The sequence below is a fragment of the Clytia hemisphaerica genome, unplaced genomic scaffold (assembly GCF_902728285.1).
Source record: "Clytia hemisphaerica strain Z4C2 unplaced genomic scaffold, Clytia hemisphaerica genome assembly, whole genome shotgun sequence".
NCBI classification, from domain to species: Eukaryota; Metazoa; Cnidaria; class Hydrozoa; order Leptothecata; family Clytiidae; genus Clytia; species Clytia hemisphaerica.
Window position 1 is genome coordinate 969,194 of NW_027104328.1, and position 17,896 is coordinate 987,089.

Below are 17,896 nucleotides of genomic sequence, written 5' to 3' on the forward strand. Positions count from 1 at the left end.
GGGACGTTATTCAATATAATAAGTATTAGATACATAGTTTTGTGTAACTTTAATGTTTAAAATTTCATGATTTGACAATGCTTAAGTTTTTTTCGAAGATTTATTTACCCCCAGCCGGGCCATACCAAAGATTCTCAAAATTGTACTTGATGCCTCTCTGCTTGATGCACAGCAATTAAGAAAATGATCAAGGGTAAAAGGAGCAATCCAGGAAGAAAGAGTAGCGTCCTATCCTTCGGTTTGATAGCTATCGAAAGAGGAGCATTCGACTACTACGACTGCCATCGTAGACTTACTCACACTCTTAATAATTTTCTACCTTTAGATACAACATGTGGCCATACAACTGTCCACAATTCTCCAAAGGTTGCACAGAATTTAGTTACGAGACACCAAATAATTACGCTTGGAATAGTGTTGATCGATATATTTGTGATACTGGAAAAGATTTCAATGAAGTTCGAGACATCTTGGAGGTAGGAATTTAAATTATGAAATCCATACATGGGATGGACAAATATTTGCAGGGGGTAGGGGTTCTAAAAAAATTTATTTTTATTTTTGAAGTAGGTAAAATTGATGATTTTAGTTCATCCACAGTCATTTTAAATATTAAAAGAGTTTTTCCAAAGGTATTTTTGCAAATGGTGCCATTTTCCTGGTGGTACACATTTCTAAGAGATGTTTTTTCGAGTTAAAAAGGTTCGTCTACCCCCTGTATGGAAATTTAATGGAATTTTTAATTTTAAAATAGAGGAAAAAAAAACAAAGTAGAAAAAATCAGAGTACTACCAATAAGGGGGCTGTGATATGAATAACAGACTTGCTCAAATTATGGAAATATGTAAAGATTCCAATTTTCCAATTAAGATTTTTCATTTGTGTTTTTTTTTCAAAAAATGAGCTTTTGGAGGTCATCAGTTGACTCAGATCTACTCGAGTGATGTTTTCGGCCCTTTAATTCAATAACTTCTCGTAGATCAGTGGGCCATGTAGCATTTGCCTTTAAAATAGCTACATCCTCAAGCTCAAGATGTTTATATTTTTTGATATCAGCGCAAGATATTGTTTTAGTTAATTACGGTGTTTAATTATCCTTTACCATGTTCATTGGTGATTGATTATAGAGTGGAAAATGTCGGACTTTTCTAAGAAAAGATATAATGGAGAAATTCCATACAGGTTTTTAATACGGATTATGGTGAATTCTCATCATCATGGAAGGAAATATTCGAATTTGAATTTGAATTCCTTATTATGCAAATCGAATGTTGTTTTTTCAAGATTGGCAAAAATCATATAACTTTATAGCTAAACCTAAAATACCACAATAAAATGTTTTGATTCAGGAGTTTCAGAACAATACGCATAGTATCTAACCGGGTCTAGATTATATATGCTGTTTTGCCACCCGATCTCCTGAAAGAAGATAGTTTGACAGAAGTTGGGTAGATATTCTGTATTCATGATATGCACCACTTTGGAGAGTCTTCAGAGAACTTTTGAATTTTTCACCCAATACGTCACTTAAACAATAGAAAAGTGACGTATTGGGTTGAACAAAAAAAGAAAAGTTGCATAATTTCTTGAAGTCATTGCAGTGGTGCATATCATGAATATTCTATGTCATCCACAGACGAATCCTTAGGGAATTTCCCTTCTGTACACCTCTTCTTTCAGTCTGCGCCACAATTAGTTTTATGGTATGAGATGCTAGGCAATTCGATTTGCTTAGCCAGGGTGCAGTAGCGACGGTCACTCAATCTACTTCAAAGAAGATAGTTAGATCATGAACATAGTTAGACAGAAATTCAATGACTTTTCATCTTTTCATCGTTTTTTTCTTGACTTCACTTTTCCCTTTCTTACTCTCAGATCATGAAATATTGGAGAAGTCGTTTTCTTCTTCTGCCTGTCAAAAAAACCGATTTAAATCCGACCGTCAAAGAAGACAAGCGAACACACCACGCCGATCATATGTTAAAAATCGAAGGCTTTCTACGGTTCCTGGAAAATGTGAACAAGATTAAAAGGAATTACACCAGCAGACCACTCTTCCAAACAAGGGTAAGAACGCACTCACTCTAATAATCTAAACTAGCCATAACTATCATTAAAGTGCCACCGCAGCTAAACGAACACATAGAGTTGAATTTGCTTTCAAAAGGAATGGTATTAGCTCTACAGTAATTTTTGACTTCTCATCTGATCTGAGACAAAATTCAGTCTTCAAATACTAACAAATGTGTCAAGGGAGTGATTTACAGTTGTAATTTTGAAAGTAAGGCCCCGTTTAACCATTTAACCGGTATAAGAAGAGTGACAAACAAGTGCGCAAAATTATGAGCTATTTGTCCAACTATCCTTAGGCGTGAAGCTATGAATGTCATTCTCAGTCGCTTTAGGCTCCCTGCGGTGGCAATTACGGACCTATGTAAAATCGTAGTTGATATAAATCATCACCAACAAGAACCCTCCATTCACAGTTCTCGATCAGCATTTGCTTTTCCCAGCTCTATCGTTCCAAGACCTGTTTCCCGCTTTGGAGTGTCCAGAAACGTTCGTTTCCTCGAACGCTAAGGACACCAAAAAAATATCTGACTTGGCTTCCTGTTTTGAAAGAAAACAAAACCTTGCGAATATGGTATAAATAGCATGTGGTTTCTTTACGGAGCACGAATCTAAGAATGCCTACAGCCTAATGACTGTCTTTGAGATATATAGTAAATTGAACTTGCTTTTGGGTTTGAACGCGAATTGGCCGAGCTACACGCTTATGGAATTCCTAAAGTTTTTTGTTATTAACATCCATTCTTTCTATCTGCTCCTCCTTTTAAACTGCTTTAAGTGCTTTTCAAAACTTGAGATCGTCATAATTAAAATCAGACCTAGATATAGGCGTACAAACTTTCGCGAGCAGAAACTTTCGCGAGGTCGAAAAATCGCGAAATTTACGACATTTACCTTCGCGAATTTTACGAAAATCTTTTTAGCGAGCATAAACTTTCATGAATCAAGACATAGAAATTAAAATTTTCACACGAAAAAATAGCTAACAGGGAAAAATACTTTTTGCATTGAATTGAAACTTTTGTCTTTTGACTTATGAAGCTTTAAGTCTCTGTTCGCGAAAGTTTGTACGCCTAAAGTACTTCCTTTATTGGAAACCTTTAGAACCATAGAAGATGTGAAAAAAGAAGCCTGATGTGCGTATTTTACAGAGTCCCTTAGTTTTATATAATATACGTTACTTTCATAGTCCAACTTGAAGAGACGGAAAGTATCGAACGAACGACGTAATGCGACGCCAGAGCGCCCTGAACGTAAAGAGAGCCGAAGCAGCATAAGCAGCAGTGACAAACGTACGTCGCCGATACAAATCGAAACTCAAGAAAATAAAGATAAAGACAGCTCTGCTTCTAGGTATTGATTTTTTGCATTGATGAGTGCTATTGCGCAATATCAGTCAAATATCTTCTAACCCTTTTTCAAAGACATTTCCATCCATAACAAACTTTCGTCACTAAGAAATGGCTTAGTCACAGTAGTATTTTGGTGAAACCATCGTATAACATCAAATCTTAGAAAGCCTTAAAAATGTCCAAAAAAAGGTACTGAGAATGTCATAAGTCGGATATTCAGGAAATGTCATTCGCGACGAACACCATTCAACCAGCGTCGTTCATGCGTCAAAGTATACGCCATGATTCCGCATCGGTTGAGTTCAGCAATGTAGCCATTCCTCCTCCCTTGTGGGTTGGACCTATTCTGACATATCGAAGGATAGGCGATGCTCTCGTCCGTCACAGGGATAGTGAAGTTGGAAAAATATATATGCGCGGTGTTTACAGCCGTAATGTTGGTATACGGAAAAATCGGCGGTAGAGTTTCGAACAAACGTCAAAGCGTCAAAATATACCGGCCATTCGGCAAAAAACCCGTTTGCGAATTTCCTTCAAGTTCATCAATAGAGCTAGAATCTATAATTTTTCGATTATCCTCTCGAACGGTAATCATTTTAAGGAGCTTGGCTTCTTTATCAAAAGTATCCTTTTCAACAGATCTGTCATCTTTCAATTTTCGAATAACAGGACAATCGAAGTTAACTGGATCAAACCATGTCAACTGGATAGCGTATTTGGTTTCGGTTTGAGTCTCCTTTGAAGCATCTTTCACAATTGCGAATTTCCTTAGATAGTAATTTGTCTCAGACTATAGCATAATCTAACCGGCATATCTATCAATCTGTTTTTCATTTTCTTATTTTCTCAGTGCTTCACGCTCAACGTATACAAATTCATCATCCAACAAACTACCACTGTCCCTAATCTAAAAACTGGTTTAAATTACTCTCTGTAGTTCCAATCTTTCTCGAATTTGAATAAATTTTTGCTCCCTGCTGTTTTCATTTCTTTATTTTTTTCTCAGTGCTTCACGTTCATCGTATACAAATGCATCATCCAACAAATTGCCACCGTCTGAAATGCCACCGGAACATATCCTTTCCTTGCATTCACCACATCATGAGATCATCAAAGCCATGAAAAGTCAAGAGTAAGTTTCAATTTCATCAATTTCTTCTTCTATTTCATAAGATTTATGTTTTTCGTATATGATTTCTTTCTACGTTGCTACAGTAATCAACTTTTTATGATTGAGCAGTCTTTTGCGAATTGAGATATAAGTTTTACAAAGACAACAGAGATTAGGTCTTAAATTTCCAAGTCAATTGGATGGTGAACTAAAAAATTTTTCAACTTCTTTTTCGAAGGGAAATCTGCACAAATTTGTGGATTTTTTACTCTGAATCAAACAGAAAATAGCATGTAACAGATGTGCAAAAATGTACAAAATTATATTGCGGACTTTAGTTTCAAAATGTTTTATGTTGCCAAGTTGATTTCTCAAGGAATCCTGAGTATCTGGACCATCCTTACCGACAACCTCTAAAGAGTAATTAAAGAATTTGAAGGTGCCGTAGTATAGTGGTAGTCGACCTTGGCTTCTGTGCAGGAGGCCAGGGTTCGATTCCCACTCACGGCAGTTCACTTGGCAAGTGAACGTTCCTTCGCCCGGGTCAACCTATGCCATGTGAGGGGAATTGGGTAGTCAGTTCAAGGTGCTGACGGGACGCTCATTAGTAAGCGTCTATAGTTGCGAGAATAGGCCTGTAAAGCCTCCTGCAACTCAACCAAATAGAAATAGAAATAGAAATCCTATAATTTCTGACCGTTCTGCTTGCTCCAGGGAGGAGGGTACAGACACAGGGTACTGACCCATAGGCAGGTGGTGTCTATTTTTGCATTTCATAAAAGTCGGTACCTGGCTGGTACTACTTTGGGGGTGGGGATGTGTATTTTTCACTCTTCAAGCAAGTACAGGATACTATTTGGGTACTTTTTCTCCGAATTTTGCTGTTTTTCAATAAAAAAAAGTAGTTTGTTGTAATATTTTGACTTTTTCAAATATTAACTTTTTTGATTTAAAATGTTTTAAACGACAAATCTTTTTTACTCTTTTGAGAAACTTCCAAAATGGTCAAAAAGTGTGTGTGATGAAAATCAAAGAACAAAAGCTTCTGACTCCATCATTGACAGTTTGCTTGAATTATCTGTCAATTTTCAGTCGGAAAAACTAACAATAGGGGGGGGGGTACTATTGGTCTTGGTCTTGGTATAATCTGTAAAATTTAAGATTTTAGGGGTGGGTGTCCCTATTTTTTACAGCAAAAATGAAGTAGTACCCGGTACAAAATATGGGTGGGTGGTACTAAACAAAATTTTAGTAAAATATCAAGTTAGTACCCTGCCTCTGTACCCCCCCTCCCTCCCTGCTTGCTCTTGTTTTGTTTTCAACCGTCAAACCTGGCTCATCATAAAAACTTTGTTCATCATTTTAGGTACGGATTGACATTTGTTCCGAAACAAGACCTTCTATGTGAGTACACTTTCATTTCGGCTGAAGCGGTCGCATGGATGATGAAATCAATCGATGGCTGTCACACTAAAGAAGATGCTCTAGTGCTAGGACAGGTAATTGTAGATATTATCATTTTATTCTTCTAACCAGAACGATTGCTTCGGTTAATAAATCATCTTATTAGATATACCATATGTCAAACTTTGTCGAACGTACTTTTTCTGTCGAATTTGTCGAGCATTCGTTATCAACAGTGCAAATACATAAACACGTTTTTAATCTCAACATTTTTGTTCCAAATACAGAATTCCAGGTGCAATTGATCGAACAGTTCGATTACCGAACTATTCGAACTTTGTCGAACTTAATCGAATACTCAAAGTTTTAGTGACTTTTGAGAAGTTAGATTAAAGATATAGTCGAACTTTTGTCGTTCGATTAGGTTCAACAAAGTTCGATTAGTTCAGTAATCGAACTGTTCGATCAATTGCACCTGGAATTTTGTATTTGGAACAAACATGTTGGGATTAAAAACGTGTACTGTTGATAACGGTGGAGTGGCTTAAACGATTTAATCCGCAGTTTTGACCCGCGAGGACGGTAAAAGTAATGATTTACCGTCGTCCTCAACCAATCAGGATCTAGATAAATCAGAAGCTTGCCGTCTCTGTCGCAGAGGAACCCTAATGAATAAACTCGCTATTCTTTCAGAATAGATCGAAATTTGACTAGACTAAGAAGACTATTTTGAATATTTCTTAATACTTATCAACATCGTACTACCCCGGATGAAAGATATACTGTCCAGGGAGGTAATTTAGAAAAAGCCAAAAATTCCCTTGTCCTTGTGTTATATTTGGAGAATCCGGGGTCGACGAATGCTGTTTTGGGAAGTAAAATCCGTTGTCCGAGGAGTTAATATCGAGTTTATGTATGTGTGTTTTTCTGCGACGGAGGTCCTAATTTGTCTAGATCCTGACTGCCTGGGGACGACGGTAAATCATCAATTTTACCGTCCTGGATTTTGCGGGTCAGAAATGCGGGTTATTCCAAATCGCTTCGGCCACTTTACCGTCTTTAAAAGTGAAAATACATAAACTTGCTATTACTGTTTGCCGTAATGTATGCAGGGGTTATAACGGTGCTTTGAAATGTTAAACCCTTCACTGCATATAATTGCATAAGCTGCAAAAAATTCTTTTGTGGAAGGGCCAAACTTTTCCGTTAACGTTTTTTCTATGGTAGGCAATGTTGGAAGCGAAGGTGATTTTACACGCATCAGAGAGTTCAAGACAAACTTTTGCTGACGGATTCTATTTATACTTCATCAAACAGGAGAAAAAAGAAGGTACACGAGGATTCTTTCTCTGGGCATTATTTTCACTGACCTTTATATATCCCTGGACCAAGCTATATCCGCCATCTTTGATCGAAGTTTTTTTTAAGTGGTATCCGTAAAGAAGCCATTGTAGTGTTAGAAATTAACGTTTAACGGTGCTACATCACCAAAAGTATTCGAGAAAAAGTAGATCTACCGATATCGATGCATTTACACCGCTATATTGAGTAGTGCCGCCATTAGGGTACCACTTTTCAAAAAACTCCGATCAAAGATTTTTCTTGGCCGGGATTGAGAACTTCGCCCAGGGTATATAAAGGTCAGTGCTTATACTAAAGAAATTCGAAAGAAAACTACCAAAAAGACTCAATTAAATTAAATTTAGTTGATTCCCCATAGCTCGAACACGAACGGGGAATTGAAATTTGTTTGAATTATGGAAAATTACCAGAAGGGGCTAAGTACCAGGTACTTTGATTGACATCAGAGTTAAAGTGGTTCGGATTATGGACAGTCTGTTGTTCATTTTAAGTGCCTGATTTACATTCCCTTCTTTTAAAATGACATAAAATACTTCCTTCTGTTATGAACATTCTAAGAATATTAGTTAGTTCAATGTAGTCTACATTTAAGTCGTGTACCATGCTGCTTTTTCCGCCGACCTATAACAAGACCCTTGAAAACATGAATTTCATAGAATTGGAATTGGAATCAAATTTTATACGTTGGGCTTTTTCAGAAAGAAATTGAATATGGGGGCTGGAGGATATAACATTTTTTGGAAATTTACCTCCCCCCTCCCGGACATTGTGACTTTTGACCCCCAGACAGCAGGTCTACCCCCTCCCGAACATGCAATAGTTGATCCCCTGGACATTACATTCAAAATTGCCCTCAAACAGAGCAAGTTTACCCCCGGAGAAGGAAAATTTTGTAGATTTTTCACTACCCCCGGACACTAAATCCTTCACCCCCATGTACGAACATTTTTTGGAAGAGCCCATTCCAAACAAAACTGTAAAATCATGCTGTAAAATGAAGATTAAGATTCTCCTTTTTTTCTTGAAATTTCTAGAGGAGAGTGAGAAACGACGATTCTGGTTCAACCAAAAGCAAACAGAGGATGAGATGTTAGACTTGTACAACATCAAATGGATTGAAGTAGCCGTGTGGAGAGATAAATACGTTTCCGATAAATTTCTTCATGACCCATTGCCACCCGATTTAACATATAAATTGAGGAAACCGTCAGACGGTGCCGTTTTCCGTTGTAAGGCTACTACTAGAATATTTTTGAATGTTTTTTTTCCGCTGCTCAAAGAGAAAATTATCTTTTAAGGGATAATCGGATGATTTGAGATCCTTGGATGCTATTTTTATTCGTGGAACTGAGCAAACCTTCAAATCTACTTGCTTAATTTTCTTCCAAAGTCAAAATATTCAAGCTACAGTTATTACAATAATTTTTTTTTTTTTTTTGGGGGGGGGGGGGCTTAGAGGTCCCATTTCAGACCGCCAGCCGGCAATAATCCCACGCCGTTTATTATATTTTGAAGAGATTTTGCAACCCCCCCCCCTTATTAGACCCCCCTTTATCATTCGAGACCTAAGAGATTTTTTTACGTTCCAGTAATAACTCTTTTTCCCGTATTTTTTTCCAGCATCTTCCATCCCGTTGTACAAGAAAATGGAATACAATCCGGACATCAACCAAAAGAGCTCTCGTTCAGAATGGTGTGTCATCGCTTACAATGGAAATTATTATCCGAACCAAGCAGCATACGCATTGGAAGTCAATTGGCTTGTAGCTTCTGGTCCTATTATCGCTGATATGGTAAGTGAAACCATTAAAGCTTTTTTCAGTACGTAAAATTGTTCTTAAGACCTTCAAGATTGGGTAATTTCCCTAAGCTCACGTATTGTACGTAATCGTAAGCTTACGTATAGGCATTGAAGTTTGCTTACGTTCAGAATGTTATGAGTCACTTAAGACCCTCTAAATCGATAACAAAATCTACGTAATGTCGAGGAAAAAAGACAGCCCAAAAACAGCCTTAAATTAAACACATGCTCGCACATAACGTTGTTTCAACGTTTATCTCATGTTCATGGACGTTGTGATATATTGTTAGATTAATGTTGTGTGCAAGCTGGGAGAATTTTTTTTCCCGTGAGGAATGATAACACCCACCAATGCAATATTCGTATGAAGTGGAATGAAATTGTTGCCATCTTTAGTTTAATCCTTAGATTACCTCAATTACCTAAGATATACTTTATAAAAGCTGATTGGTTATATTTGTTCTGTTCTCTTCTTTCCTTTTTCTTTTTAATTCCATTTTCCTCGATGATTTCCCTGTGGAAATAACCCCCAAGTTTCCTAAAAGAGACAAGATTTCCCGTTCACTCACAAATACAGTCAACTCTCTATAATTCGAAACTTTCTGTAATTCGAACTAACACATTTGTCTCCTCCCTTTGTGTAAAAATTTTCTCTATAATTCGAATCTTTCTACAGCTCGAAAAAAAGTCTTAGTTCCTTTGAAGATCAAATTAGCGAAAGGCTAATGTCTTCTGACATTACATCAAGGACCCAACAGCTGATTGGTTGCAGGTGACGTATTTTAGGTCACTTACAACCAATCAACTGTTGGGTCTATGGTGTGATACCAGCAGACATTGCAGTGATGCATATCATGAATATTACGTCTCCAATTTTTCAGGTACAGAAATGGTCACATCGTGCTAGTTCGTGTGGCTTCCACCTGGTACCCGCTCCCATGTGTGTTTTCCCACGTCATTCTATACGATGTAGTAGAAACCCGTTCCGTAAAAATCCATTCATCCCGTTGAATTTGAAATGCTTGTTGAAACCAGGTCAAGAAAGACTTTTCGATAGTAAGTTCTGTGTAAAGTTGTTTGGGTACACGTGTTTTTTAAAGAACATCACCAAGTTTTCGGATGTACTAAACCTAAAAATTTTCTCAACATGTTCTAATTTTCACCATTTTGAGAGTGATTTTGACTATTTTCATTATCGCTTGCTTTAGAGTCCTCGGTGCTTTAAAATGTTCTTTGCTTGTTCTTGATATTTGACCATCGAATCCTTATGTTCTTATATAGTTTGCTCTTATAAAAAAACAAACGTGTATAGGTGTAATATTTTGAATGAGTATACTTTTCTAAGGCCCATCCCTACCAATTTTTTTGTCTTTTTTTAATGCAAGGGGTTGTCATACCAAATTTTGAGAAAAAAGCTAGTAAGTTTACTGCAAATCATAATATTTCTTGAAAAGAGGTTTGTTTTCATAGCTGAAAAGTGTATTTCCCGAAGCCCTAAATGAATGAAGTCTTTTACTTTTTAAAACTAAGTAAATAGGTTTCAAAGATCGCAAATTCACTGAAATCCTTCAACACCAATTATAAACATTGTTTCCCTTCCAGATTACGACTCAAAGACTTGGTCAAGACGCATGATTTACTTCCAAGAATCCATCTTATACAAGTATAAACATTTTCAGTTTCGTTCGTTCAAATGCACTCTATCTATGTATACACACACAAATAGATCTCAAAAAGATATATACAGTATTACTTTGACTAAAGGCTCTGCAGCTTTTTTCACTTTAGAGGGTATTTGAAAATTAAGAGAAACAATAGCGCACAGTTAGAGCATTAGGCTACGAAGAGCTTGGTCTAGGCTACAAGCATCCCCGGAATTAATTTTGATATAGGGGATGCGTATTATGTATGAAATTCTCGTCCAAGAGTTACCCCCGTATTTTTGTTTTTGAGTTTTAGGAACTTGATTAGTAAGTTTTTGTATGAGAAATCTTTAGATTTCATGAAATTTGAAATATAAAATTGAATGCCTAGAGGTTAATACAATCATTGGATTTCTGAGGCTTTTTTAAGAAAATTGAAACAGGTTACTCTGAATTCCGGGTAACTCTCGGAAACATATCAGTGCATCCTAATCGTGGCTTTAAAGATGGTACTTAACACTTTTTTTGACACCATTGCTCAGTGCTCAACAGCTAACAGGTCTATTGGTCAGTATCGTAGCTTCGGGTAATGTCGACGTACCTTGTCTAATTTCGCCATAGTTTGCAAAGTAGTAACGAGTAGTTCGAGTGATTTTTTTTAAACAGTTTATTCCGAAGGTTTTATTTTTGAAGATTTTACAGACCAGATAGTTGCTATGACAGAATTGGACAAGGTATGTCGGCATTACACGAAGTTACGGTAGTAATTGAAGAAAATCAAGGAGAAGTGAGTGATTTTTTCTTTGACTATTATGTAGGGGGAAACTTTGGGTTGCCTTCATTTGTTGCGTCTTAAAAAGATTTTTGATAATTCCTTAGATTCGACTTTATAGTCTGTAGTTCACACAAACTTATATTATCATGTAACAATTATCATGTTATCATATAACACCCACATTACTGTATTACACGGATTATAAATGACTCCAATCTAGAAAAAGGATAGCCTATACTAGACGCTACTCGTGTTTTTTTGTACGCAATTAACGTCTATTCCACTTTGCGACTTTTTCAAATGTTTTGAACCCAGCGAATTTGCGACAATACACTTGAAAGTCTTCTATTTTTCGAAGATCATCAAAGTGGAACTCACGAATAAACGGAATGAAAAATCCCGGTTTTTGGTGAGGTGCTTGCTGGGAAAAGGATGAAACCATTGGGTCGCCTTAGCTGATATTGCCTCTGTTATCATTTCTAATGTTTCTTTAGATTCGACTTCTTACGGGAGATTCCTCAAACGGCAGCCGAACCAACACGTTACAGCAGTTGTAAATCACTACAATTCATACATGTCACCGGTAGTATACTGGTTAAAATCAATGATATGTTGTTCAGTAAAGATTCAGATTCACCGACACTTGAAGAAGACGTCTTCAAATCACCGTTCGGTAAACGGAGGACGTCGAAGAAGTTCAACGCAATGGATGACGATCGATACATGGTTGATTTAGAGTATAAAAACGACGTTGGTTTCTTTTGGGTATACAATTACGCGCTGACCAAGAAATGGCGCAGTAATGCTACAGGTGAGATCCAGTGATAGCGAGTTTATGTATTTACACTTTTGATGACGTTAAAGCAGGGCCGGCGAAACAGGGGGGCCATGGCCCCCACTTTTTTGCCAAGAAAAAACAAACCAACCAACCATGGTGGCGCCTCCTTAGACACTTACTATTTGGCCCCTCCACTTTCAAAATTGATTCGCCGGCCCTGTAAAGTGACTGAAGCGATTTGGAATAACCCACAATCCTGACCCGCAAAATCGAGCACGGTAAAAGTACTGACGTACGACGGGTCCTTAGTCAGTCAGGATCTAGACAAAATAGAACCTTGACGTCTCAGAAAGAACGCATACATAAACTCGGTATTGTCAATTGGGGGACGAATTAACGAAATTTCCGCCACGTGAAATTGTGGATTCTCTCTCAATTTGTACCTTCCTTATTCTTATCAGCCCTACCATTTGAAAGCTGGGGCTGAATTCTATAGCTTCTCCACGCGAATAATTTTTTCTCTCTTGAAATCAAGAAATTTCCTAGAAATCGTGAATTTTCCGAACCTTAAGAGAGGAACTAATTTAAAATTTTCTGTTTTTGTAACCCTTAGAGAGACTTTGGAAAGTGAAAAAGTCAAACCTTATCCCGGGGGGGGGGGCAGATGGGCAAAAGGACCGACGGATATGTGCGGGTACTAAGGGTACCTTTTCCAATATGTTTAAAATGCACTTTAAGGGTCGGAAAAACTAGAGATGCACTGTAAGGGTAGAAATTTCAGAAATTTTTTTAAAAATCTAGATATTTTGACCAAAAATGCTAGAATTTTGACCATTTTTTGCACGAAAGGGATCGAAAATTTGGGGGAAAATGCACTCTAAGGGTATCATTTTCACTGATTTTTGCTGCACTGTAAGAGTGCAAATTTTAAAAGCCAATTTTTGGCCCGCACATACCGCCAGTCCGCAAACCCAGTGCCCCCCCCCCCTCGGGCCCTTATCGTCCGCACAAACCCAGCACCCATTTTTGCCTAAGTATCCCCCTTCTACCGGTGTTTCAAATATCAAAAGTGATTTAAGCTTGACTCATCAATAATTAGATCATATCCTTTAAACGACTTATTTTGTTTATTGTTTTCAGGCGGTGTAACCGAAGCGCGTAAATATATGAGAACAGTATTCTCAGATTTTTGTATGAATAAAGATAATCAATTAGTGGAGTTTTGGAATTCTGTTTGTCACGAATTTGAATCGAAAGAAGAAGCTAAGAAACAAAGGGAACTTGAAATGCAACGACAAATCCAAGAAGAGTTAGATTCTGTACAAGAAAATGCCTAAGAAATGGTGATCAGTTTTAATTTTCTGATGTTTCTAACGGACAGATGAAAACATGTTAAAGGTGATGGACCCTACGTGCTACGATTAATTGGGCTGTTCCATTAAATATCTATACAGAGGGTTTACGTACCTTTCAAGTCAAAAATTCTCAGAAATGTGTGGACACCCCTCTCGAAAATGACAAAATTCGAAAAAAATCACTTAGATTCAGACCCCCTGGGAATTTGTCTCGGTTAACCCCCTGTATAGATGTAAAATTGAATCGCCTATTATTTCGAAAAGTGGAATTTCCGTTAACGACTTTCAAAGAGTGGAAAGTATTTTGACAAATGAAAGTAAGAAATGTTATTCACTAGCAACGATACTGTTAGATCTATGGATATCTCACATTAATATTCTACAAACTTCGGAGGAACGATTTCTGGGCTTGGTATCAGAGATTTACCAGAGAGACAATTCGAGATCCGAGGTATTGTCTATAAGCCAATTTTTGTAGAGACAATGACAAAATCGATCTTGGTAGATTGCCCGGGGGGGTACTCTACCCTTAACGACCGACGGGGTGCACCGCTGAAGTTCGAAAAATGGATCCTACGTGGGACATGTTTTTTTCGAAAATATTGATCCTGAATGGGACTGAAATTCCAAAATTTTCTCAAAATTTCCTGATTTTTTCTATTTCTGTGTTTTTGCGACCTTTCCTGGGACTCGCATTGAGGTGAAAAAGGTACCCTGACCAGCGGCACATCCCCGTACCCCTTTTTGCTCAAGTACCCCCTCCCCCCACTCCAACCCACCGGGGTAGATTGATTCTTCTGATTTTTTAAGTAATTTTTACTGATTCTAAATTGATTTTTCTGATTTTTTTTCTTTTTGTTGATCTGTTTTAGGATGCAATTTATTTTAAAATCAGGATTGATTTTCTCTCTACACTCTTTTCTTTTATAAGAACCAGTAAATTTTTTATGAGGCTTGGCTGTTCTTATTTTTTGCCACTTTGAGCCTCAAATTGTTCGTATCCTGTTTTTATTTATAGGGGGAACTGGGGTATTTGAGGATTGATAACAAATTATTATTTTTTTTAACCCCTAAATTGCTTGATATTGAGTAACTCCAGGTTCAGCATTCTGTTCTTAAATTGTTCTTCTTTTTTGGCGATTTGGAGCCTCATTATTTAATGACATTGCTCTTATAAAAGAAAAAGGGTGCATTTTTTAAATTCGTTTATGTTTTCCGATAAACTTAAAAAAGGAAATTACGAGTATCTTTTAATTCATAAATTGAATTTGCGAGCTGATTTTAAATGGTTAAGCTGGGTGTCTACTGGAAAAAGTAAGTTCATCGCGAATTTTTTTGTCGCAAAAAATAAATCCAGACAGATGTCTGGAATCAAAAACCTATTGTTTTATTTGCGATAGGGCGAAAAAAAATTAGCGATGAAAAATGAAAACATTTTCATTCTACATCGTTTATTATTTTCTACTTCGTCGTAAAAAAGAACAATAGATTTTTAATTCCAGACATATGTCTGGATTTATTTTTTACGACAGGTATTTGCGACAAACTTATTTTTTTTCAGTGGACACCCAGCTTAAAGGTCGGAAAAATCAGAAAATCAAATTTCAGTCGCACTAAAGCTGGGTGTCCACTGAAAAAAAATAAGTTTGTCGCAAATACCTGTCGTAAAAAATAAATCCAGACATATGTCTGGAATTAAAAATCTATTGTTCTTTTTTACGACGAAGTAGAAAATAATAAACGATGTAGAATGAAAATGTTTTCATTTTTCATCGCTAATTTTTTTTCGCCCTATCGCAAATAAAACAATAGGTTTTTGATTCCAGACATCTGTCTGGATTTATTTTTTGCGACAAAAAAATTCGCGATGAACTTACTTTTTCCAGTAGACACCCAGCTTAAATGTTACAAAATATGGGTTGATTCTCAACCGGTTCTTGCACTGAAATTACAATGTTTTCTTTCCTGAATTTTTGTAACTTTATTATCTTTTGCATTACACTAGGTCGAATCTGACCAACCCCATCTGATTAACACGCTCTAAAGTTTATGGTTCTAATTTCCATGAAGTTGAAATAAAATATTTTAAAATAATTTTAAACAGAAAATGGATTTTAGACTTTAGTTACATTTTGTAAATATTTTTTTCGCAAAAGAGGAATACATTTTTTAGATTATTTTGAATATCTTTTTTATTTGAAACTATTTGTCTTCATGAATTATCCTTGAAAACCGTTAAAGATTTTTTGTGGCAATTTTTCAAACAGTCAACATTTTCATGATCTGTCCAGTACCTAACCATTGGAGGGGGTTTGGACAGGAAGCCTTGCCCCCCCCCCCTGGTGTTGCGACACCAGAGAAAACATTTTTGAACACTTCTAACCGCAGAACGTACGCGTTTTACTTGCAGTAAACTATTTAGAGTTCAAAAATATACCTTTTGTATATATTCTACATCATTTCAGATTTTCATTACCTATTGTTTAAAATTGACGTCTAGAGAGACTGTTTAAACCAATCTAATAGAAGCACGTGTTTAAGCCTGTCTGAAGGGGATTATTTTTATCATAAGGTACTTTTTATTACTCTGTACGTGAACCGGATTGTTTTAAGTCAGGGACTTTTCCCTTGATTTTTCTAATGACACACCAATTGACATATTTACCAAAAGCTAAGGGTTTCGAATTTCCAAAACACTTGATTACAGCAAAAAAACAATAAATGTCTGGTCACACTGTACTTCTAAGAACAACCATGTAACTACCTTTTTTTGTTTAGAATGTAAGTCCATAAAGATATGAAATTTTTCCAAGATCAATGTTTGGATTTGAGGCCATAACTTATAAATAGTATCTTTGTATTTTGTGCTATAATTCAGGTAACTAACCTTCTTTTTTAAACCGTCCCAGTCTTTTATTCAACAGTGTATGGTTGAGATCAAAGTTGTTCTTCGCCGAAAATTTAAACCACCAATATCAAATTTAAGTTTAAAAGAATATACAGCACTAATGTCACACTTTTTTTCTTTAGCTAAACCCAACAAGTGCTTGGTGGTCTAAGAGTGGCGGTGGCGGTGGTGGAGCCACGCGCAGCCATGACATTAACTCACAAAGTGGTTTGACAAACCTTTACAACCAAAAGATCAAAACTATCGAACGAGTGTCAAGAAAAATGCCATATGTTCCAGTCTTCAAACATCAGGGTGTTCGGTGAGTGTTTACGCAACCTTGAAGAGGAGGGATTATAACTTCCCTTACTTTATTTTCGCATTTTTGCAAAGAAGTTGGAGGAGTAGAATCCTTTTACCTCGAACAAGTTATCTTGTCCCTTCACTCAGCAATGCCTTATAAACCTTACTTCATAACTTGAAATTTCCTTAACTCGAACAAATTTGTGTTCTCCATGCGTGTTCGAGTTATGGAGACTCCACTCTTAATCTTTAGACATTCAAGTTTTGTTTTTGGGATAAATTGGGTATGAAAGGGGGTCTAGAATTGTAGATAAGCTAGCCAAAATTAACATTCCCTACCACTCTCTATTTAGTCTCAATATTTTAGTCTTCTCCGTTTGTTGACCCAGCCCACGGGGACCCTTCGCAGAAAGTCTTAGTTATTAACCAAGAAAGACCTTCAAGAGACAAATAGACATTCAGTTGATTGTTTTCTCCATAGAGTTACCCTTGACGATGGCAGTAAGTTTCTGGTCCATAAGGGTTCTGGCTATGGTGGCCGAGGTGGACAAAATGTTGTCACTAATGCCCGTCATATGAGTAAGAAATGGTCTGGCGCTGGTGCACGTAAGGTCAATAATGGCGCCACACTTGGGGACTTGGTAAAAGCTGGAGGAAAGAATTATAATGTTGCTGTGGATAATTGTTACCATGGCGCTACAAGAATGGAAAAGAAGGCTGGTGGAAACTAATTTAGGACATACATCTTTTGCACTCGGATTTTTCTAAATGATTTCCGTGAAAACCGTGCAAAAGTACCTATTACTATTTCTAAGATATTGTAATTTGATGGGTAATCTTTAGTTGGAATTATTTGCCTTTTTATTTTGTAATTTTGAGTATATTTTTCATGTAATTCTCTTTTTTTTTTAACCTTAGCCCGGTATTTTTCATACTATTTCATGACTTTTTCTCTTTTACCTCTTTTACATTTAGAAATTTTCTAAGAATATCAATATTTTATGATTTAGTTATTCATGCACACCAAATTTCGAAAGAATTTAACCATGAATAAG

The 17,896-nt window shown here is 36.7% G+C and overlaps 2 protein-coding genes across 2 annotated transcripts in view; both read left to right on the plus strand.

Moving 5' to 3' along the window:
- LOC136817689 (GATOR1 complex protein DEPDC5-like) overlaps window positions 1–14,713 on the plus strand; it is a 43,431-nt gene extending 28,718 nt beyond the window's left edge. The window contains exons 14-25 of the mRNA XM_067074003.1: window positions 326–476; window positions 1,876–2,067; window positions 3,260–3,423; window positions 4,429–4,554; window positions 5,900–6,032; window positions 7,165–7,267; window positions 8,334–8,528; window positions 8,920–9,092; window positions 9,982–10,156; window positions 10,703–10,763; window positions 12,013–12,329; window positions 13,437–14,713. Coding sequence (XP_066930104.1) covers window positions 326–476; window positions 1,876–2,067; window positions 3,260–3,423; window positions 4,429–4,554; window positions 5,900–6,032; window positions 7,165–7,267; window positions 8,334–8,528; window positions 8,920–9,092; window positions 9,982–10,156; window positions 10,703–10,763; window positions 12,013–12,329; window positions 13,437–13,633 — 1,987 coding nt within the window. The 3' untranslated portion in view covers window positions 13,634–14,713. The remainder of the gene's footprint in view (window positions 1–325; window positions 477–1,875; window positions 2,068–3,259; window positions 3,424–4,428; window positions 4,555–5,899; window positions 6,033–7,164; window positions 7,268–8,333; window positions 8,529–8,919; window positions 9,093–9,981; window positions 10,157–10,702; window positions 10,764–12,012; window positions 12,330–13,436) is intronic.
- A 1,795-nt stretch (window positions 14,714–16,508) lies between these two features.
- Window positions 16,509–17,895, plus strand: LOC136817691 (uncharacterized). The gene is made up of 3 exons (XM_067074005.1): window positions 16,509–16,529; window positions 16,682–16,860; window positions 17,323–17,895. The coding sequence occupies exons 2-3, from the start codon at window positions 16,823–16,825 to the stop codon at window positions 17,570–17,572; spliced, it is 288 nt and encodes a 95-aa protein (XP_066930106.1). The 5' UTR covers window positions 16,509–16,529; window positions 16,682–16,822; the 3' UTR covers window positions 17,573–17,895.
- The last annotated feature ends 1 nt before the right edge of the window (window position 17,896 follows it).